The sequence below is a fragment of the Enhydra lutris genome, unplaced genomic scaffold (genome assembly GCF_002288905.1).
Source record: "Enhydra lutris kenyoni isolate GAN:26980312 unplaced genomic scaffold, ASM228890v2 scaffoldscaffold17, whole genome shotgun sequence".
In the NCBI taxonomy this organism is placed as follows: Eukaryota; Metazoa; Chordata; class Mammalia; order Carnivora; family Mustelidae; genus Enhydra; species Enhydra lutris.
Genome location: NW_019154101.1, coordinates 9,439,340 through 9,462,525, shown reverse-complemented (window position 1 = coordinate 9,462,525; position 23,186 = coordinate 9,439,340). Strand labels below are relative to the sequence as shown.

Sequence of the window (23,186 nt, the reverse complement as noted above, 5' to 3'; positions counted from 1 at the left end):
ACCAAAGAGGGAAAGAATCTATACTCAGAAAACTATAAAGTACTCATGAACGAAATTGAGGAAGACACAAAGAAATGGAAAAATGTTCCATGCTCTTGGATTGGAAGAACAAATATTGTGAAAATGTCTATGCTACCTAAAGCAATCTACACATTTAATGCAATCCCTATCAAAATCCCATCCATTTTTTTCAAAGAAATGGAACAAATAATCCTAAAATTTATACAGAACCAGAAAAGACCTCAAATAGCCAGAGGAATATTGAAAAAGAAAGCCAAAGTTGGTGGCATCACAATTCCAGACTTCAAGCTCTTTTACAAAGCTGTCATCATCAAGACAGTATGGTACTGGCACAAAAACAGACACATAAATCAATGGAACAGAATAGAGAGCCCAGAAATAGACCCTCAACTCTATGGTCAACTAATCTTCAACAAAGCAGGAAAGAATGTCCAATGGAAAAAAAAAGACAGTCTCTTCAACAAATGGTGTTGGGAAAATTGGACAGCCACATGCAGAAAAATGAAACTGGACCATTTCCTTACACCATAGATGAAAATAGACTCAAAATGGATGAAGGACCTCAGTGTGAGACAGGAATCCATCAAAATCCTTGAGGAGAACACAGGCAGCAACCTCTTCAACCTCAGCCGCAGCAATGTTTTCTAGGAACATCGCCAAAGGCAAGGGAAACAAGCACAAAAATGAACTATTGGGACTTCATCAAGATCAAAAGCTTTTGCACAGCAAAGGATACAGTTAACAAAACCAAAAGGCAACTGACAGATTGGGAGAAGATATTTGCAAATGACATATCAGATAAAGGGCTAGTATCCAAAATCTATAAAGAGCTTAACAAACTCAACACCCAAAGAACAAATAATCCAATCAAGAAATGGGCAGAGGACATGAACAGACATTTCTGCAAAGAAGACATCCAGATGGCCAACAGACACATTAAAAAATGCTCCACATCACTCGGCATCAGGGAAATACAAATCAAAACCACAATGAGATACCACCTCACACCAGTCAGAATGGCTAAAATTAACAAGTCAGGAAATGACAGATGGTGGCAAGAATTTGGACAAAGGGGAACCCTCCTACAGTGTTGGTGGGAACACGAGCTGGTGCAACCACTCTGGAAAACAGCATGGAGATTCCTCAAAAAGTTGAAAATAGAGCTACCCTATGACCCAACAATTGCACTACTGGGTATTTACCCTAAAGATACAAACATAGTGATCCGAAGGAGCATGTGCACCCGAATGTTTATAGCAGCAATGTCCACAATAGCCAAACTATGGAAAGAACCTAGATGTCCATCAACAGGCAGATGGATAAAGAAGATGTGGTATATATATACAATGGGATGCTATGCAGCCATCGAAAGAAATGAAATCTTGCTATTTGCGATGACGTGGATGGAACTAGAGGGTATTATGCTTAGCAAAGTAAGTCAATTGGAGAAAAACAACTATCATATGATCTCCCTGATATGAGGAAATGGAGATGCAACGCGGGAGGTTTGGGGGGTTGGAAAAGAATAAATAAAACAGGATGGGATCGGGAGGGAGACAAACCATAAGTGACTCTTAATCTCACAAAACAAACTGAGGGTTGCCTGGGGGAGGGGGTAGAGAGAGGGTGGTGGGGTTATGGACATTGGGGAGGGTATGTGCTATGGTGAGTGCTGTGAAGTGTGTAAACCTGGTGATTCACAGACCTGTACCCCTGGGACTAATAATACATTATATGTTAATAAAAAAATAAATAATTTTAAAAATGCCATCTTGGGCAAAAATTGTGTAATCTGTGTTATTATTTATCAATTAAAATAAAAAATATTTTGCAGACCTGCTACCACTCCATGCAATGACCTCTTCTTCCTTTTAAGGCTAACCTGGCCAAGCAGGAGGGCCGTCTGGCAGTTGCTAATATTGAGCTGGGGAAGGCGCAAGCACTGCTCGATGAGAAACAAGCTGAGCTGGATAAAGTACAAGCGAAATTTGATGCAGCCATGAGTGAGAAAATGGTGAGATTAAATCTATAAAATTGCAGAAATGAGGTGTTAACATTGTTTGAAAGCGTGTATTGTATATAGAAGTTAGGTAAATGTTGATGACAAAAAGGAAATAGATACGTGACTGTCCTTCACAGGATATGGCTACCTGTTTGGGATTTTTGGCACTCAAAGGTCTTTTTTTTTTAATTTATTTAAGATTTTATTTATTTATTTGTCAGAGATAGAGAAAGAGAGAGCACAAGTGGGCAGAGTGGCAGGCAAAGGCAGAGAGAGAAGCAGGCTCCCCGCTGAGCAAGGAGCCTGATTTGGGGCTTGATCCCAGGACCCCAGGATCAAGACCTGAGCCGAAGGCAGTGGTTTAACCGACTGAGCCACCCAGGCGTCTCTCTAAGGGCTTTTTTTTGGTGTGTTTTTAATAATCATTTTTGGTAAGAGAAAGCTGGGATGTCATACCCAAAGGGTCCTGATTTGGAGGTTAAAAAAGTCGGTTTGTGATCCAGTGCAGGTGCATAATCATGGGGCAGTTGGAGGCAATTAATCAAGTTTCGTCTATCAGGCAGGGTTCGTAATACAACCTTGTAGGATAGGTTGTAGGCAGTGGTGGTCTGGTACCAATAGGATCAGAGGCGGGGGGAGAAAAGCCATGATTTGCCCTGTTTGCTGATTTCTGTGGTGTAGGTCCTCCCACCACTGTCCGTTCCAAATTACCAATGTCCTGACACTGAGTACAGATTTGGAAACAGCTGCACAGCAGGGCACAATTGTGTATCTTGCCTTGTTATATCCTGCACCCCAACCATATAGCACCATGCGGGTACAGCGGACATGATCGCAAGCACATAGATCATCCAAAACTGTAGTGAATTATTAGGAGGTGATGAGTTTTGATTATCCATTACCTTTGCTTGTAATGTAGTTTCTGTAAGTGCAAGTTTATATGATTTAATTATTTAATAATGTCTGTGTTCGACATTAGCCCCCAAGTCTTCTAAAATGTAATGGTTGGCTCTGGTGAGTTGATACAAGTTGGGTGCAGCACATCACTGTTGTGTAGAATTTCCTGGGAGGAAAAAAAATCACTTTGTGAACTTCCAAGAACTGAGAACTATTAAATCCAAGACCTAAGATGGTGTATTTTATTGATTTGATTCTGTTTTGAAAACACGGACTAGAAATGCTGTATTAATTTAGTGATTTGCATTCTCTCTCACAAAATCTCTTTCCTTGAGATTTTGTAAGGTTAAAATAACTACATTGTGGGTTAATTACCAGAATTTAATATGTAAAGTTTCACTCACATTGCTTTTTTAGACTATTATATTTATTTTGCAAACTAAGAAATTCTTCCCTATGTTTTTATGTGTGAATACAATGGATGTTTGATTAAACACTTAAAAAAGTTCTTTGGGATATTCTCCCTTTCTGAATGTAGGATTTGGTAAACGATGCAGATATGTGCCGGAAAAAGATGCAGGCAGCTTCTACCCTCATCGATGGGCTGAGTGGAGAAAAGGTCCGGTGGACTCAGCAAAGCAAAGAATTCAAAGCTCAGATTAATAGGTATAAATTTTGGCCTTGGTTACAATTGCTTTCCTTCTTAGTCATCACCCCAAAACACCACTTCTCTGTGACATGAGAGAAAATAAAATACATCTCCCAGGTGGAGCCCTTTGCTCCTTCATTTCCGTACATCCATTTCCGAGTCTTACAGCGGAGGTTACCCACTCTCAGTAAAACAGATTAAATGGTTGTGAAACATTTTTAATCTCAAGTTTGGTTCAGCAATGTAGGTTTTCAGAACACAAGTGCTTCTCTTTGTTGTTGTTGCTGTTTCTGTTTTTGTTTGTGGGGGGTGAGGGGCAGGTGCAGATGGAGAGGGAGAGAGTGTCTTAAGCAGGCTCCCTGCCCAGTGCAGAACCCAATGCAGGGCTCAATCTCACGACCCTGTAATCATGACCTTAGCTGAAATCAAAAGTCGGATGATTAACCAACTGAGCTCCCTGGGCACCCCAAGAGTGCTTCCGATATTGTTTGGATCTGCCAGAACCGTCTACCTAATTTCTCCAGTTCTGCACTCTTCACCGCAGTGATCTTGAACATGTGGATCAGTTGCTCTAAGTACCAGGGTGTCTTGTCGTAGCGTCTATTGGTGTTCTCAGAAAACTGGAAGAGAGGGGAATGGAAGAGGCAGAGAATAGCAAGAAGTGGGAGGAGGAGAGGGAGAGTCGGAGGGGGAGAAGGAAATATTTATGAGGACTGAGTCTGAATGGGACCAAAGCATGACATGGGAAAAGGATACTTTCCTTCTTAGGAGTCAAGACTCTGGACCTACAGGCTTGAAGGAAGCTGTTTCTCTCTTGCTCCTTGGCCTACCCCAAATGAGGCTCCTACTACCACCACTTGGGTTTGGGGGCTCCTTTTTTTTTTTTAAGGTTTTTTTTTTTTTTTTTTTTTTTTTAGATTTTGTTTATTTTATTTGCACAGAGAGAGAGTGAGAACAAGAAAGGGGAATGACAGGCAGAGGTTGAAGAAGGCTCCCTGTAGAGCAGTGGGGAGCCCGATGTGGAACTCGATCCCAGGATCCCAGGATCATGACCTGAGCTGAAGGCAGTCACTTAACCAACTGAGCCACCCGGGCACTTTGGGGGCTCCCTTTGCATGGTCTCTCCATGTCTGGTTACCAAGTGTTAAGCAGGGAACGGAGAAGGATTTTGCCTAGTAAGAAAACAAAGCTGAACTGTGGCCTTTCTGACTCATTAATGGGAGAGAGTGAATGTGTTAGGTGACTCACGTTGTCTCCTTTCCCCACAGACTTGTAGGTGATATTCTGTTGTGCACTGGATTCCTTTCCTACCTTGGTCCTTTCAATCAGATATTTAGGAACTATTTGCTTAAAGATCAATGGGAGATAGAGCTGAGAGCTCGGAAGATTCCTTTCACAGAAAACCTGAATCTTATTTCAATGTTGGTGGATCCCCCAACGGTGAGTGTCACTTTCTTCATAATATTCTTTGAATTCCAACCTTACTCACTGAGAAATCACGGTACACCTACCTTTTTTTTTCTTTTTTCATTCAATTGAAAAGACTGTTTTGAAAATACTTAAGAATTAATGAAAAAGCAACCTTTCTTTTTGGTATAAAAGTTCCTTTCAGTTTTAAGAAAATTTGCTTTCAAATTAATATTACGGCACTGCTGTGAGCTGGAGGATGGGGGTGCCTGGCTGACTCAGTTAGTGGAAAGTGCAACTCTTGATCTCAGGGTCATGAGTTTGAGACCCACATGGTGGGTGGAGAGTACATTAAAAAAAAATAAAGACTTCAAAAAAAAAGATCATGAATTATAGGCTTGCTAATACTGAGCTCTTATTTTAACTTTCCATTATTTGCACCACTCCTATTAAGTCTCTCAAATGTCTCTCAAACTCTTTCAAATGTTTTAGGTAATTATAGGCATTAGCTAGGCCATAAGTACTGGTAGTAATCTTCTTTGGATCATGAACCATCTTTTCGTCGTGTCCAAGAGCATAGCACATCAGTACATTCTGGTATCACTGCGTGATGGCCCCATGACACTAACCTTCCTTGCTGGGAATTGATGCCACTTTCAGTTTTCAGTGTCTCTGGCAGATTTCCTCTGGCATTAAATGCCTTCCAGGCAATTTGTATTCATGAGCTGCTTTCTGATCTGTAAATAAGTTCCCCAGTGGCCGTTTCCTTTGGGAAGCCATGCTATTAGTTCCCTGTTATCGTATTTAAAAGTTAAAAAATTAATGTTTTCCAATTCAAACAGTGTTCAACTGCCTGTTTCCAGGGACTAGGTAATGTATTAAAGATGCAGTGGACACTGATGAGGCAAAGTGGGCCCGGGTATTCCTTATTAATTATGGCCTTTGGGGGCTGCTGGGATAATTTAATGAGGGTGGAGGCTGGTGGATTCATTGGATCGCCGGTGATTTTATTGACCATGGGAAGGCAGGCTGGCAATTCTCTCATAATTAGGGAGGATTTTTTTTTAAGTTGAGTTATTTATTTCTCAGTGATCTCTACCCCCTAACATGGGACTCCAGCTCACCGCCCCAAGATCAAGAGTCGCACGCACTTCCAACTGAGCCAGCCAGACGCCCCAGGAAATATTTATTTTTTAAATGTCATTGATGAGCACCTGCCAATATAATATTTTATCTCTCCTAATTTCTCTGCCTCCAGCTATACCAATCCTGCCCTCCAAGTGAACAAAGCCAAAGGGCAGGAAGGGGAAGCTTCAGGGGTTTAACCCTTGGTGCTTATCGTTCTAGGCATTTCCATGCATTCTTTCCACTAACCCTGCCTAGCCTGGTTCCCACCACTCACCCAGGCTTACCGTATTTTAAGCCCCTATGTTCTCTGAATGTTTAGCAACCATGCTTCAAAAATCCACAGATTTTACCATATTCTCTCATAAATTTTAAAAAAATGTAGCATAAGGGACTAAGTCCTAATCTTGGGTCATTAAAGGATTCATTAGATTATAAATTTATTTTTTTAGGTGAATGTTATTTGGTTCACATTTGTAAGTTTTTTTTTTTCTAAGTATCCATTTCAGAGTCTCAATGGAAAAAAAATATGTATCCCAGTATTAAATTCTTCTAATATTGTGACACTTAATTACTATGAAAGCAGTCTTGTTCTCCTCTGACTGGCCATATCCGTTTCTTATTACTTAGATTGGGGAGTGGGGTCTGCAGGGATTACCAGGAGATGACCTCTCAATTCAGAATGGCATAATTGTGACGAAGGCCACCAGATACCCACTCCTCATAGACCCACAGACTCAAGGCAAAACTTGGATTAAATCCAAGGAAAGAGAAAATGACTTGCAGGTACGTACCATTTGGTGTACGGGAAAGCTTTCTTAAAATCATGAAGTTTTCCCAAAATTTTAGTTGATTCTGCCAGTCATAAAGTTGTCATCTGATAATTGTTTGTTAATTTATACCCTTGAGTTTTTTTTTAACAGTGATTTGGGGCAAGGGCTCTGATTATTTTCTCTATTTTGTGTTCTCTTATGATGCATTCTCCTGTCTATCCCTTTCCCTGGCTCTTCAGCTGTTGCCAATTTTGCATGTGGCTTTTATTCTGGGCCTTGAGTTTAGACTTACAAGAAAGCAGCAAAAATAGAACTCATGACTCCTTGGTTTAAGGATATTTGCTCCAGCCTAGCTCAGGCCCATGGTACTTTACGGCATTGTGCAGTCCAGTTTTAGAATTGGGGTGTAGGGATGCCTGGGTGGCTCAGTGGGTTAAAGCCTCTGCCTTTGGCTCAGGTCATGATCTCAGGGTCCTGGGATCGAGACCCGCATCGCATCAGGCTCTCTGCTCAGCAGGGAGCTTGCTTCCCTCTCTCTCTGCCTGCCTCTCTGCCTACTTGTGATCTCTGTTTGTCAAATAAATAAATAAAATCTTTAAAAAAAAAAGACTTGGGGTCTAATAAGGTGTTTATTTTTAATTTAATTAATTAATTAATTAATTTAGAGAGAGAGAGGAGTGGAGGGGCAGAGGGCAAGGGAGAGAAAGAACATCTTAAGCAGGCTCCATGCCTAGTGCAGAACTTGATGTACGGCTCAATCTCATATCCCTGAGATCATGACCTGAGCTGAAATTGAGAGTCAGATGCTTAATTGACTGAGCCACCCAGGCGCCCCATAATAAGATATTAATTTTAAGATAGAGGTAGACAAAGGCAGGATTCCAATCTCAGATTTACCATCGATATTTCAACCAATACAGACTATTCTATTTCCCAGGCAATGTTCTCAGAGTTCTAAGTTTCCTGCCTCCATATTTTTGCTTATGCTCTTCTACTAGCCAACATGTCTTTTGCCCTACCCTATTGCCCCCTTCACTTACATCCCAGATAGATATCTTGAGTGTTCTTCTGAGTCCTTCTGAGTTCTTCTGAGTCCACATCCAGCAGTACCTTTGTCAAGACTTCCCTGTGTCCTCAGTTTAAAATAGCCTGTCCTAAATACTCACAATGTCTTGTTTAGATTTCTCATGTGGACTTAAGGTCTGTCTTCAATACTGTTCATTGCACATTTGTCTTTTGTCTTTACTGTATTGTAAACTTCTTGCTGGCAAGATTTTTATTTTTGTTTTCTGCACTGTTTTCTCTATAGAGTAAGAATTCAGATATTGAATTTCAAGGAATCAAAGTGTGCCATCATTACAAGGGGAAAAAAAAACAGGAAAATCATGTGATCGTCTTGATTAATGCAGAAAAACACTTGGTAAAATTCAACACCCATTCATGATAAAACCTCCCACAAACTAAGAATAGGAGGGCTCTTCCTTAATCAGATAAGGAGCATTTACCAAAAGCCTACAACAAACACCACTCCCCAGTGTAATACTGGACGATTTCCTTCTGAGATGAGGGCTTCCCTGACAGGTGGAAGCTGCCCCATGCTCAAGGACACCCCTGAGATACTCCCAGCTCACTGATCTTCCAGGATACAATGCACCAATCTGTTTATTTGGAAAACCCAGAGAAACCCCAGAAAGAGGGTGTCAGCAGAGGAGGAGAGTTAAGGGAAATGAAGCCAATGGGAATGTAGCATCTGAGGAGTGGTCTTTACAAAAGGAAAGCACGAGTAGCATGTACCAGAGCATTCCTGCCCCTGAACTTCAGCTCCTGGACCCAGTGTAGCTGCAGAATGTCCCCTGTTCCATTCCTCTTGCCTCTACTGACTGTCCACCTCCCTACTCCTCCTACTCTTGATTTTCCTGATCATAGCTTTGTCTCTCCATTTTGGCATTAAGCTCCTTGCTAGACCTTGATGATGCCCTTCCTGATGTCACCCAGTCTCAGGAATCTTCTTGAGGAAGTAATAGAAATATGCCAGAGATACCGACACATTTTAAAACCATCAACTCCTGGAACATAAGGAGATTGAACTCTAGTCTCCTTACTTAGGAGTCGTTATATTTTTAAATGTTTGGATAACTACATGCACAAACACACATAAATGAGAACAGAACGAAACAAAAATAGTATTTCCTTACTTGGGAAGGAAAACAAAATGAAAAGGAAACACTTTATAAATAAAAACAAAACATGTTTCGTATGTCCAGGACTGCATTCCACTGTGGCAGCTTTGCCAAGGCCACCTTCAACACTCTCTCCAGAACCTTCAGCTATGACTTACAGAAAGAGAAGGTACAGTTTCCCTGTAAAGAATTCACTGACGGGGCACCTGGGTGGCTCAGTGGGTTAAAGCCTCTGCCTGCGGCTCAGGTCATGATCCCAGGGTCCTGGGATTGAGCCCTGCATCAGACTCTCTGCTCAGCGGGGAGACTGCTTTCTCCTCTCTCTCTCTGCCTGCCTCTCTGCCTACTTGTGATCTCTGTCTGTCAAATAAATAAATAAATAAATAAAATCTTAAAAGAAAAAAAAAAGAATTCACTGACCACCTTGTAAAGACCCAACACCAGAGTCTCTGTGCAGGTGACCCAGGCTCTGATGGTAGCTACCACATAGTGTTTCTACACAAGAAAATCAGGTGAAAGGGTTCCTGGTTGGCTCAGTCAGTTAAGCATCTGCCTTTGGCTCAGGTCATGATCCTGGGGTCCTGGGATCAAGCCCCACATTAGGCTCCCTGCTCAGCAAGGAGTCTGCTTCTTTATCTGCCCCTCCCCCCCATTCATGTGCGCTCTCTCTCTCTCTCTCGCTCTCTTTCAAAAATGAAATAGATAAAGTCTTTTAAAAGAAAATACTCAACTCAATCGTTGAACATTACATCAAAAACTATTGATGTACCATAGGCTGGCTAATTGAACATAATAATAAAAAATAAAAATAAAAATAAAAAAATAAATACAGATATCTAGAAAAAGATTTATTATGACAGTTTGGCTCATGGGTTTGGGGAGGCTAAGAAATCCCATAATCTGCTGTCTACAAGCTACAGTTCCAGGCAGACTGGTCATGAGTTTAGAAGGTAGTCCCAGTCTAAACTCTGAAGGTCTGCGAACCAGGGGAGTCAGTGGTATAAGTCCCAGTTCAAATCTGAAGACCCAAGAACCAGTAGCTGATGTCCAAGGGCAGGAGAATATGGAGGTCACAGCTCAAGCAGAGAGCAAATTTGCTCTTCTTCCATCTTTGGGCTCTATACAGGCTCTCAGTGGATTGGCTAAAGCCCACACAAAGACCTGTGAGGGTGATCTTCTTTACTCAGTCTACTATTCCAAGGCCAGTCTATTCTGGAAACACCCGCACAGAGAACCTAAAATAATGTGTACCAACTCTCTGGGCATCCCTTACCCCCATCAAGTTGACATGTAATATTAACCATCACACTTAGGAAGCAAATCACAAAAACAGAATTTACTCCTTAGGAAACAGAGCAGGACAATTATACTTAGTCTCATTGGGATCTTGTTTCATCTTGTTTAATAAGCTGGTTAAAGCTCTTTGTTTAGATTTATTTACCTTATCAACTCATAATGAGGTCTTTCACAGCTCATCATTTGTGTAAATAAAGCTATCCATCCAGGGAAACAAATTCCTTCATGTGCAGAATTTTTTCTTTTAGTTATTTCCCTTTTTATCCAAAACAGGAAAGAGTAGACTTATTTAATTTTTAATTCCGCATCTTTTTTTCATAGCAAGTGAGAGATGATATCTTTTAATTCCACTCCCTTAATCACCTGCTGTCCCAGAGATCTTCCTTGTGTCTTAAGATGAGCACTCACAGCCGCATAGAGACAGTAGCAGAATCCAGATGTAAAGTATAAGGAGACAGAGAGTTGAGGGCTGAACCTTCAGTAATCCTCCAATTTAGGCAGGGGAGGGAATCACAGGAGAAGTCAGAGTTCAAAGCCATTTGGCCAATGCAAAGATCAATCAGCCCAGTGTGTCTATTTTTTTTTTAAGATTTTATTTATTTATTTGAGAGACCGAGAGAAAGAGACAGAGACAGAGACAGAGAGCATGATGCGGGGAGGGTCAGAGGGAGAAGCAAGCTCTCTGCTGAGCAGGGAACATGATGCAGGGCTTGATCCCAGGACCCTGAGATCATGACCTGAGCCAAAGGCAGGTGCTTAACTGACTGAGCCACACAGGTGCCCCCTGTGTATCTATTTTAACTACTCAGCAAACACTGAACTAAAACAGTGGGCCCCACCAGTATTCAGAATTCTAATTAAAATAAATAAATAAATAAAGTGAATATACAGTCTTTTAAGTTGATTTTGTATATTGAAATTGTAAATGAAGTATCTACCCTGTTCTTCCATTGTGCCACTATTAGAGGCAGAATACATGGATGGGCCCTGGGTTTGACTCCAAATATAATTTCTGGCATTCTTATGCCTATTTTTTTAATCACCTGATGATCTCATGAGTGCTCCTGAAGAGATAAATGAATATAGCAAATTTGCAAAGTTACTTTGCTTTCCCTGAGTGATTGTAACTGTACATGTAGCAGGTTTAGTCCGTGATTACTTCTGTGCTCTGTGTAGGAGCGAAGCTCTGAGGAGTGCTGCTCGATTCTCCTGTTCCGATCAGAGAGACTGTTGCTCCTCCAAGGCTTCCACAAAGTCATGAGCTCACCAAGTTTGGAAAATTAAATGTCCTTACTTTTATTTTCATAAAGCATCCTGTATCGCCCTTAAAATTCTCAGGCACTTGTGCAACAATTCTCTTGGTCTCCACCTGGGAAATAAGCACATCCTTTATCACATTTCTATAGCAATGAACCCTTTATTTTTAGGTAACATCTCTGAACCATAAATATTTCCGCACACACTTGGAGGACAGCCTTTCCTTGGGCCGACCCCTTCTCATTGAGGACATTAGTGAAGAGCTGGATCCAGTCCTGGATAATGTATTAGAAAAGAATTTCATTAAATCAGGCACCACATTCAAGGTGAGCTTTGGGAAAGAAAAAAAAAAAAAAGAAGAAGAAGAAGACAAGAAAAGAACAATGGTGACATCTACTTATCTTTGTGAGCATAGCAGCAGTTCTTTGCTTCAGGTGGTAGTATTTGATACACTGGAAAAATTATTTCCAAACTCATATTTAGTATTTCTCTTATTTTTAAAATTATATATGAAAAATACAGCGGGAGAACAATATTTTGGTAAGAGTAACCATTTAGCTGACACTAAATAACATATTAAGGAAAGACATTGTCTGGTCATAATAATATATTAGTATTACACACTATATATGTATATATATTGGCAGCTCTGAGAAAATTGGATTTACAATTTGTAATTTACAATTACAAGTCATATATTCATCTGTATAATAAAGCTTGCATTTTCTCACAGGGAGAAAATGGCATTTTAATAAAGTCTATGGACATTGATTTGTTCATTTCTTTCTGTATTAACTTTCAATCTAAACATAGACTTCGCTAGAAGCTGAGGAATCACGTTTCCCATCATTGGTGAGAACATGAATGGTTCTCAGTAGAAGTGTTTCTTTCTTAATTGGCAGTGTTCTCCACCTTTAGGCTTCTTTGGTTTTGTTTCTTGACGAATGACAGCATTTCTGATGGAGATTTTTCACTTTGGACAACTTAATTTCACAAATATCACCGAATAAGTACAGAATGCAAATGTTCTCATTAAACAAAGATTTATTTAGAAAACTTTTCTTCATAATGTGAGTCTTTAATATGCTGTATTTAACATGCCAAAGGAAGGTGTAGGATTTTTATTCCTGAAGGTCTTTCAAAAGAAGAGATTCTTCTCTGTAGTGTGAAAGCATGGTGCTTGAGAGCATGGTAATGCCTTACAGATGTGGTTTCTAACCACATGTAGAACCAAGATTAATTAAAAATTTAAGTCCTTTAGGGGTGCCTGGGTGGCTCAGTGGGTTAAGCCTCTGCCTTCAGCTCAGGTCATGATCCCAGAGTCCTAGGATCGAGCCCCGCATTGGGCTCTCTGCTCAGCAGGGAGCCTGCTTCCCCACCCTCTCTCTCTGCCTGCCTCTCTGCCTATCTGTGATCTCTGTCTGTCAAATAAATAAATAAAATCTTTAGAAAAAAAATTTAAGTCCTTTAAAAATGATATAATTTCCACCTTAATTTCAGATAACAAAATCAGTTGTTTTTTTAATATAGTATACTGCAAATTGTAGTGTTTAAGATAAATGTCATGTTTATGGAAAAAAATGGTGGCATGTTTTTCTTTGAAAATGTCATTATTCCTTTCTGTTGTCAAATATGCTTTGGATACGATTGAAATGCAAAGAGAAATAACAAACACTTCCTCTAAACTCCACAAATTTCCTCGGTAGGAAACAATTTCCTCTAGTGGGGGAAAACAGTCAAATCTGAGATGTGTCTGAGTTTTCCTTTATTCTACATTTGTTAGGGATAAATTTTTCATTTAATTTGTTTGTTCATTTAATTTGTTTGGTGTCATGGTTAACAACGTCTCCTGGCAGGACCGCGAATCTGAATTATTTAAGATCAGTGATTAAAGTCTTATAACTTTTTCCTTTGCAATTCATTCAAGTTTCACAGCCCTGACCTCTGGTAAATTCTTTCCTAAGTTAACCCCAAATTGCTTGTCCTGTCGCTTAAGCTGTTTTTAATTTGGTATTTGAATTGATGTAGGTGAAAGTTGGTGATAAGGAATGTGATCTCATGGATACATTTAAACTGTATATTACCACGAAGCTACCCAACCCTGCCTTTACCCCTGAGATCAATGCTAAAACATCAGTTATTGATTTTACCGTCACCATGAAAGGACTTGAGAATCAGTTATTAAGGAGAGTGATTTTAACTGAGAAACAGGTAATGATTTCTCAAGGTAAACCAGTACTTCTAATAAATCATAATAAATACTTAAAATGGGTTATGAAATTGTTAAGTATTTGGGAAAGGAAAAAAATGAAGCCAATTTTTATTTACCTTCATTAGCATAAATATTAGTTTAGCTATCTCCTGTCAAGTCCTGTCAAGAAATCATGTAACTCAGCTGTCCTCCAACCGCAAACATGCATACATGTGTGTACACATACATACACACGTGCACACACACACCACTCACACTGCTCTTTCTACTTCTGTCTTTAATCCTTGGAGTATGTTGAGCTCTTATCTGTAGTCCTAGGGATAAATGCTCTTTGATATACCTGAAAAATTCACTAAAATAATGATCCTGGAGAAAAAGAAATTGCTCCGAATGAGTGTATTACCACTGGGGTAGTTTCAACTACTATATTCTAGTACTCTAGTGATACAGAAAGCCTAACTTGAATTTTAACCAAATAAAATTTACATTAAGGCAGAGAAATTAAGTATGATTGAGGGTTCTCATAAAACAAAGAACAATTAAAACAGGAAGATTTTAAGAGACTGATACAAGTTGAAACTAATTTTTGAGATAAATGTCAGAATACATTTAACATTATACATAAAATATGCTTGCATAAAATGTAATTATACTTATTTGCATATGGAAAACATATTTGTGTAAAATCTGAGAAAGATTATGTTTGCTTACCTAGAATTAATTTGAGTATTAAGGGTTCAAAGAAAGGGCAAGGTTAGCAATACTAAGACCAGAGAGGCTTCCCATGGGAGGGTGAGGGAAAGATCAGTAGCAGAAGACTGGACAAGGAAAAGAGAAAGACAAGAGATAGGAGTAGATGCCATGAAGATGGGAAAGACATTGGAAGAGGGCAAGAGAAATGATCCTCACACCAGAGAAACAGAGAGACTCAGTAAAAGGAGAGGGGAAGCCCCACGGTGGGGCCGGCTCTTAGAGGGGACCATTCTGGGCAAAGCAGAACCAAGGGGGCACAGTCCCAGCCTCCGCTCTCACTAGCTGTTTGATCTTCCCTTCTAACAAACAGCTGGGGGCTTCTACAGTCCAGTAAGGGAGCCATGCCCCTTCCACAGTCAGGCAGAGAGAGCCCGGGCCCTTCAGTTCATTGCTCATCACCTCTTAGGGCCACATGGTGACAACTGTTGAAAATCAATCCTTCTTTGATGGTCTCACTCGTGCTGTTGGTCTGATGTGAGAGGATTCCTCATGGGTCCAGGTGCCACATACAGGTTGCCTGAACTTCCCTAAGGCAGGCCACTCCACTGTCTAAGGCAGGCTACACCCCATGTCCCCAAAAAGCCCACGCACTCTCTCCTAAGCCTCAGCTTTCTCTTCAAGGAATGCACTAAGGTGCTTATACCGTCCCTGCTGCGAAAAGCCAAAACACACACTCAATCTGTAGGAGGATATCCTGACCATGATGTTTAACCTTCTTAACTATCCTGCTCTTACACCCTCATTTTACAGAAGAACAAACAGAAGCCAGAGAGAATAGGGTCTGAGCTTCTAAAAGCACACAGACTTTCCATCCTGTTGGGCCTTCTAGATAAACCTTTCAGATGATGCTGTAGAACCCATGAGTGCCTACTGTACCATGATGCTTGTTTTGCCAGATCACACTGAGAAGGAAACTCATGGGATTTCATTTTGTCCAGATATTCCTATACTGCCACCCAGAGGTAACCATCCTAATGGAAACAGCTCATTAGGTACTCCCCCGCAAATGCAGCCATGACTTTCGTTGCCACCCCCATCAAACATGGCAAACCTTCTAGGACACTGGCAATCATGCCACTGGTCTTGGAGTTGGAGAACAAGAGCATGATCCTGCCTTTGCTGGTAACTAGCCATGAGGACCATGTTGGGATGGGATTTGGAGTTAATATATATTTTCTGGGTCCTCAGTTTCCCCAGAAGTAAAATAGAACTGTTGAACTCAATTCGACACACTTCAATTTAACACATATTTCTCAGATTGAGTCCCTTCTCTGCAAAGCCTCAAGGTAATACTGTCAAGAATACAAAAGTGAATAGGACAAGTGTCTGCCCTCTAGATGCACAGAATCTCATTGGAGGGACACGATCGATACACAGACAGTGATGCAAGATGTGCCAGGTGTAGAGGTGAACACCGTGCCATGGCTTCGGATCCACAAAGTGGTTTAAGACTTTCAGAAAGTGGTAGAACTTCTGAAATGGTTTTTCAAGAAACTTTCTCAGATAAGTAGTTTAAAAACACCTCCTTTTAACATAATTCTAAATACACTATGTGATTCTGTATAAGATCAGGAGAAAACGCTATTCAGACAACTTTAATTTACTCTGCATGTAGCAAGAGTATTATATCAACGTTAAATATCCTGAATTTGAAAATTGGACTATACTTGTGCAAGAGAATATCCTGGTTCTTAGGAGATTTGCTGAAGTTTTTAGGGGTAAAGGATCATGACCTCAGCAGATGGTTCACCAATAATAGAAGAACAATAATGATAATAATTATATATATAAAGAGAGAGTGATAATGCAAAATGGTATCTGGTGAATCTGGGCAAAACATTTATGAGAGTTAATTGTATCCGTCTTGCACGTTTTCTGAAAACTTAACATTTTTTCAAAATCTGATTAAAAAAGACATTATTCTTATAGGAAAAAATATGCCTTCCAAACGTCCAGTTTAGCTCTGGTGGAAGGAGATGTAAAACAATGGAAAATGGATTTGTATTGGCAGCTGGCTCTGGTAGACCAGATACGTGGTGTCCCTACAGGTAGATGCCAGACTAAGAGCTGACATTTGGCTTGGCTGTCCTCATGGTGCTTTGATATTACGTCTCTGCTTCTACCATTTCTGATGGCCAACAAAGTTGGCATTTCACACAGAGGCCATGTGGGGCAGGGCCAAGAGAATAAGACACTCTAATTTAAATAAACTTAGAGCCAGGAAGAGAGCATGGAGGATAATCAGACAAAATTCCTTTAGCAGGGGAATCTTGTGCATGCCAGAGTAAGCAGTGTGGAAACTTAGTGCTAGTGGCATAATTTCTTAAAAAGCATCCAGAAGAACCAAAGTAAAGTCATTCCAGAGGCACTTTAGTTTAAACTTTTAAAAACTGGGGGCACCTGGGTGGCTTAGTCCATTGAGCATCTGCCTTCTGCTCAGGGCAGGATCCTAATCCAGCCCTGCATCAGGGCTCCCTGATCAGCGGGCAGTCTGCTTCTCCCTCTCCCTCGGCCTGCTGTTCCCTCTGCTTCTGCTCTCTCTCTCTCTCTCAAATAAATAAATAAAATCTTTAAAAGAAATAAACTTTTTAAAAACTGTTAAGAAGCACTAAGTAAATTGGGTTTGCCATAGTGACTGGTGATTACAATTTGGCTGTTATTTCTTGTTTGTTTGTTTGTTTGTTTGTTTGTTTTTAAAGAGAGAGCACAAGATGGGGGAGATGTAAGCAGAGGGAAAGCAGGGAGGGAGCCTGTTGCAGGACTCGATCCTAGGACCCTGGGAACATGACCTGAGCCGAAGGCAGATGCTTAATGACTGAGACACCAGGTGCCCCTGTTTCTTTCTTTCTTTTTTTTTTTAATCTGGCTTTGGGGAAAAAAAAAAAAGGATTTTCTTTATTTACTTGAGAGAGAGAGAGAGAGAGAATGAACAGGGGGAGGGAGAGGGAGAAGCAGACTCCCGCAAGCTGAAGGCAGACACTTAACCGACTGAGCCATCTGGGCACCTCTATTTTTTGTTTCTTAACAGGAATTAGAGTCTGAGAGGGTTAAACTTTTGGAGGATGTGACCTTCAACAGGCGGAAGATGAAGGAACTTGAAGACAACCTTCTCTACAAGTTAAGCGCCACAAAAGGTACTGTGTTATTAACAAGTAAACCGAATGATGGTCCCAAGTAAGGGTTTCTTGGGCCTTGTTTTCAGCATCTCAGGATTATAGGTGTTAGGAAACTGTTGCTTTATTAATGCAAACACAAGCGAGGCACTTTCCCTCTAGACATTTAAAGAGGGACCGCAGAGAATGTGATTTTTGAATTAGCAAACAGAGTCTGAGCCTTTGAGAAGAACGGAGTTTTCTAGATGTAATTGCTCTCTCCTGAGAAAAAATAAGGGCTCCCAATAGAGCTAGGTGACTGGTAATAGGCTAATTTGCTTGCCCAAAGGAAACTAATGTGCCTCATCTATTGTTTTTTTTTTTTAAGATCAACTCTTGCATTTGGCGCTGAAATGCAATTACCACAATGGGTGATGAGGTGTGTAATCTGTATCAGCCGTTCTTGAGCACCCAAGGCCCAAGCTCACTCCCCACTGGCCTTGACCTCCTGCTGAGAAGTCAAGGGTGGATTCTCCTTCGGGTAGTCAGATCATCATGCCACACCCTGATCTGGGGATGGAGACTCTCTAAATAAATAAAAAACATCCTATCCAATGACACTAACGTCAGCAAACACTGTATTGTTCTGCAGTAGGCAAATTCCAGTAGCCTAAATCCTACCATTTATTACAGCTCATAATGAATGATTCCCAATAGCACTTTATGCCTTGGATAAACAAAAACCTTAACCTCCCAGAAGTACATGGTAGGTGATTCTCATGCGATGCTCCCGCACTGCTTGATGGAGACCACAGGGAAGAGTCCTTTTCATCTGCTTTGATCACACTGCTTGTGTTGATGAAGTTGTCTGCTCTCTGGTCCAGTGACTTATCCCAACCATTTGGATAGCCTTGGGCATCCTGATATTAGCAGAGATGGCTGAGAGGTGAATTTCAATTTACAGTAGTAAACCACGGAGTGGGGGTGGGGGGTGGAGGTGGCCAGATTTTGTCTTCAGACCTTTGAAGACCAGTCATGTGGGCTGCCTTGGGAATCCCCTTTTGCAGATTTACAGGAAGCATCTGGGATAACTTGTCTGCAAGGATGTTTGGAAGGATTCAGGCATCAGCTGACAGTTGGGCCAGAAGCCTCTCAGGGTGTTAATATCCGCCCTTCTATCTGGAGGGGCCTTGAAGAAACTGACTTGAAAATGAACAGGTCGATTTTAGAAGTGCTGCCTCTTGCTTTGAGGCTTCCCCTTCTTGCGCTCTAGGGTTTTCCTGTTTGGCTTTTAGGTTCCTTGGTAGATGACGAATCTCTCATCGGTGTTCTCCGAACCACCAAGCACACAGCAGCCGAAGTAAGTGAAAAGTTGCACGTGGCTGCAGAGACGGAGATCAAAATAAACACAGCTCAGGAGGAGTTCCGACCTGCTGCCACCCGCGGAAGCATCCTCTACTTTCTCATCACAGAGATGAGCATGGTCAACATCATGTACCAGACCTCACTGGCCCAATTCTTGAAGTTATTTGACCAGTCCATGGCCAGGTAGGGAGGTCCTCCCTGCCCCCGTGTGGAGCCACTTAAAATTTGTGTTTGTTTTCCTACTGTCTTAGTGATGGCTGTTGACATCCTTAATTTTTAAAATGTATTGCAGATCTGAGAAGTCTCCACTGCCTCAAAAGAGAATTACAAATATTATTGAGTATCTGACGTATGAAGTTTTTATATACTCTGTCCGAGGCCTGTACGAAAACCACAAATTCCTCTTTGTACTCCTCATGACCTTGAAGATCGATCTTCAGAAAGGAACAGTGAAGCACAGGGAGTTTCAGGCTCTCATTAAAGGTGAAGGGCTTAGAATATGAATGTGGTATGTAAAGGAGGTTGCTTCTGATATGCTCTTTGACGTGCTGGGGATCTGTTTTTATGATACAGTGGGGAAATCATGTTCCCATGAAAGGGAAGTTCTTTGTACCTCATTTTCCTTTTCTGATTACCATTCGTTTTGCTCTGGTAACTCAAGATGATTTATTTCAGGTCTGTGTTCACTCCGTGTTGTTTTGTTTTTTTTTTTAAGTTATATCATTACCTGAAGTTTGGTCATTGTTGCCTGGGGTTAGGAAACCTGAAGGCAAAAGGGAAGAAATTGAGGCTAGTAATGAGGTTCCTATCACAAAAGAGCAATTCCTTGAGCAAGGGATTATCACAACTTTTAAGACTGCAAAAGGCACACTTGTATTTTGTACTGGAAGTTAGTCCTATTCAACGCTCATCTCCCATGTTAAAAGTATCATCAAGAAGATCAAAGAGTGGTATTTTCATTCAATTTGGTTAAGCAAATATTTATTGAGCATATACTCTGCACCCACCATAGTAATGTTGGGATAGAAGGGTAAACCAGATATTGCTTTTAAAGAAAACAGTCTTATAATGGGGATAGAGATAATTTAAAAAATTATTGCAAAACAAGGCAGAATACTCTCACTGTTAGAAGAGAGCTAAAAACAAAGTCGTAATGTCTAAAAGGAAGGAGAGACTTGTGTTTGGTGAGGCCAGTAGGAGCTCTTTGGAAAATACACTGTTGTGGGTTAAGCCATGAATTTTTCAGATGATTCTATCCGTGGGAAAAATATTTTAATGTTTTAAAACATCTCTTATACTTTTTGCTCTTTGTGTAAAGCTTAATAAATCATTTTCCAGCTGCCGGTCTCCCTGCAAGGAGTTAAAGTGGCCTTTAAAAAGGACTCTGAAGGCTGAGTAGAAGTGAATGTGATTTGGGGACCTAATTTCAGCCAGAATAGACCAGATTTCATGACCATACAAACAATCCCAAACTTTCAGTGGCTTGACATAATAAGGGTATTTTCTCATTTATTCTCTCTGCAACATGCCTGTCGTGGTCACCCAGGAATTTCTTCTATAATTACTACAGCAGAGGAACGGGATAAGACAAATCATGGGCCAGCTTTTAAAAGTTATCCCCACAAGTGACATTTGTCACTTAAATGCTCATCTTACATTAGGCAAAGCAAGACACACAGTGATCACTAACTTGAGAGAGGGCAGGGACCTGCACTTCTCCCATGTGCCTGGAAGAAGGGAAACTTGAATGTCCTTGAACAGCTCTGGTGACTAAACACACCTGTTGAATTTGAGATCTCCAGCAGACAGAAAGGGTAGGCCAGACGATTCAGAAGTCAGACAGCTACAAAGCTAGGGCCATAGAAATAACCACCTAGGGGCACCTGGGTGGCTCAGTGGGTTGAAGCCTCTGCCTTCGGCTCGGGTCATGATCCCGGGGTCCTGGGATCGAGCCCCGCATCGGGCTCTCTGCTCAGTGGGGAGCCTGCTTCCCTTCCTCTCTCTCTCTGCCTGCCTCTCTGCCTACTTGTGATCTCTGCTGAATAAATTAAAAAAAAAAAAAAAAAAAGAAATAACCACCTAGCCATGGGAATGAAAGAGATTATGTAGGAAGAAAATGTAGAGTATTTCTAAATACAGAGGACAAGGGCATAGGACACGATACACAAATCACTTTTCTCCATGACCTCTCATTTATAATAAACAGGGAGTAAACTATGAGTTACTACTCTATCTTCTTTTTCTACTTCAGTGAATTTCTTCCTCAGCTTCAGGTTAGAGGACTGTTGTAGAAACTTTGCAAATAATTTTGCAGAATGGCTAAAATGTCTTGACTTTTTTCTGTCTTGTAGTTCAAAGGAAACTGGAGCATGTCGTGCAGTTCATAGTTTTTCTCAGGTCTGACGCACCTGGAGAGGATGAGGTCTTAAAGTGTAGCGTAAGGCAGCGTGGTGCAGTAAGGTGTGGGCTGGACTAAGAAGCAGGGATATGAGCTGGGCTCTGCCGCTGACCAGCTGTGTGAGCTCAGAGACCATCACCCTCTCCTTACAGGTACAAGGGGTTGTGGGGCCAAAGGGGAGTGCTAAGTGCTAAGTACCGTCTGAGAGAGACAGGGCAAGCTGTGCAGAGCGTCCAGATGTACAGGGCTCTGGCCTCTGTGACATTTAAATAAAGTGAGCCTAAATTTACCAAATCTAGAAAACTCCTTTGACTATCTAGGCAGAAGCAGGAGCAAAATGGGCCTCAGGTGTAGGAAGGCCTTTAAAAACGTGGCATACAAATGGGATGGGAGGTATACTTTGGGTCTTTCCTGATCTGTGAGCTGGCCTTGCTTCCTGAATCCCATGTGGCAACATGTCCACTGGGAAGGAGATAGACAGGCTTTAGAAAGAAGAGGAAACCTGGCCCTCTGGGCCACAGTGGAAAGGACAAGAGATTCAGAGGTAGACAGAGGTCAGGTACAAAGATCCTTGTTTCTTCCCAGTCTCCTGAGGCAGAACCTCGTGTGGGTACAGAAAGGTGCTCAAGAAACATCCAGACAGGAGATGCCCCTTCATTCTGCTCAGCGCCAAATCCCACATGGTGGCTGTAGGGCAGCCTTGGTGGAGGGGAGCGGCTCGAGGGCTAAGCCTGACTTATGTTAGGCAAGTAGGAGTGTGTATGTGGACATGTTGCAAGGGCTGGTGTGCAGCAGAAGCCTGGGCTCAGACCAAGAAGCTGCAGGCCCCGAGGAACTTTAGTCCTGGACACAAAGGACCGGTCTGTGGACAGCAGCCCAACACCCCTGTAGGTCAGACAGGATTTGTCACGGCACCGAGGACGCAGTCCAGGGATCCCAGCCTATGGCAGAGACTGGAGGGCAGCTTTCGGGTCTGAGGCATCCTCCCGATCACGACGCAATCCCAGTCCACCTGTCTCTCCCCTTGCCCACCCAGCCAAACCAGAGCCCTGCCTGAAGAAGACTGGATTCTTGGAGAGACAGGTTGTAAGTCAGAAGAGACTGAGAAACCCAGGGAGGAGGGAATTTGTGAGGAGGATGGGAGTGGTCAGAAAAAGTAAAAAGCCTGCGCATCTGGGTCGTGGTAAAGGTACCTCTGGGACCCCACTTCATAAAGCTGGAGTGTCATGGAGACTCAGATTGCACAGGGCCAGGAGAGACGGTGAGAAGAGTTTGGATTTAATTTCATTGGCAATAGAAGCCATCGAATGTTTTATGAGCAGGGAAGTAACCCGAACAGAGCAGTGCTTTGAAAAAGATTAATTTGGGATTGTATGACAGGTTGTCGACCGAAGTACAACCAGCTCAGCAGTGAAAGAGGGTTTTGTTTTGTTTTGTTTTGTTTTGAAAAACAAAAACCAAAACAAAATTGGTTTGTTGTACAGTTTGTCCTAGTTTTGAAGTGGTTTACATTTTAACCAAATTATTTTTATAAAAATGATAGATGATTTTGTTTTCAGTGTTTTTTACAAAGTTAACAAATATAACCCTTAGATCTTCGATATTTTTTCTATCGTTTTTAACTCAGGACTTAAGAGGGAAAGAAGACAAACTTATTTATCATAGCAGAAATATTTGATCTCCTAGGAATGACTATCCCTTTATGTCAATTCCTACTTGTTTTTCTGCAGTATGTGGAAGGTGCCTTTGATTTTCTTCT

The 23,186-nt window shown here is 41.4% G+C and overlaps 1 protein-coding gene across 1 annotated transcript in view; it reads left to right on the top strand.

Annotated features, from left to right (window-relative positions):
* LOC111147554 (dynein axonemal heavy chain 8) overlaps window positions 1-23,186 on the top strand; it is a 333,965-nt gene that overhangs the window by 226,304 nt on the left and 84,475 nt on the right. Inside the window, exons 70-78 of the mRNA XM_022503648.1 lie at window positions 1,898-2,035; window positions 3,459-3,586; window positions 4,838-5,009; window positions 6,732-6,887; window positions 11,778-11,933; window positions 13,636-13,818; window positions 17,601-17,706; window positions 18,960-19,212; window positions 19,322-19,512. Of these exons, the coding sequence (XP_022359356.1) occupies window positions 1,898-2,035; window positions 3,459-3,586; window positions 4,838-5,009; window positions 6,732-6,887; window positions 11,778-11,933; window positions 13,636-13,818; window positions 17,601-17,706; window positions 18,960-19,212; window positions 19,322-19,512 (1,483 nt within the window). The remainder of the gene's footprint in view (window positions 1-1,897; window positions 2,036-3,458; window positions 3,587-4,837; window positions 5,010-6,731; window positions 6,888-11,777; window positions 11,934-13,635; window positions 13,819-17,600; window positions 17,707-18,959; window positions 19,213-19,321; window positions 19,513-23,186) is intronic.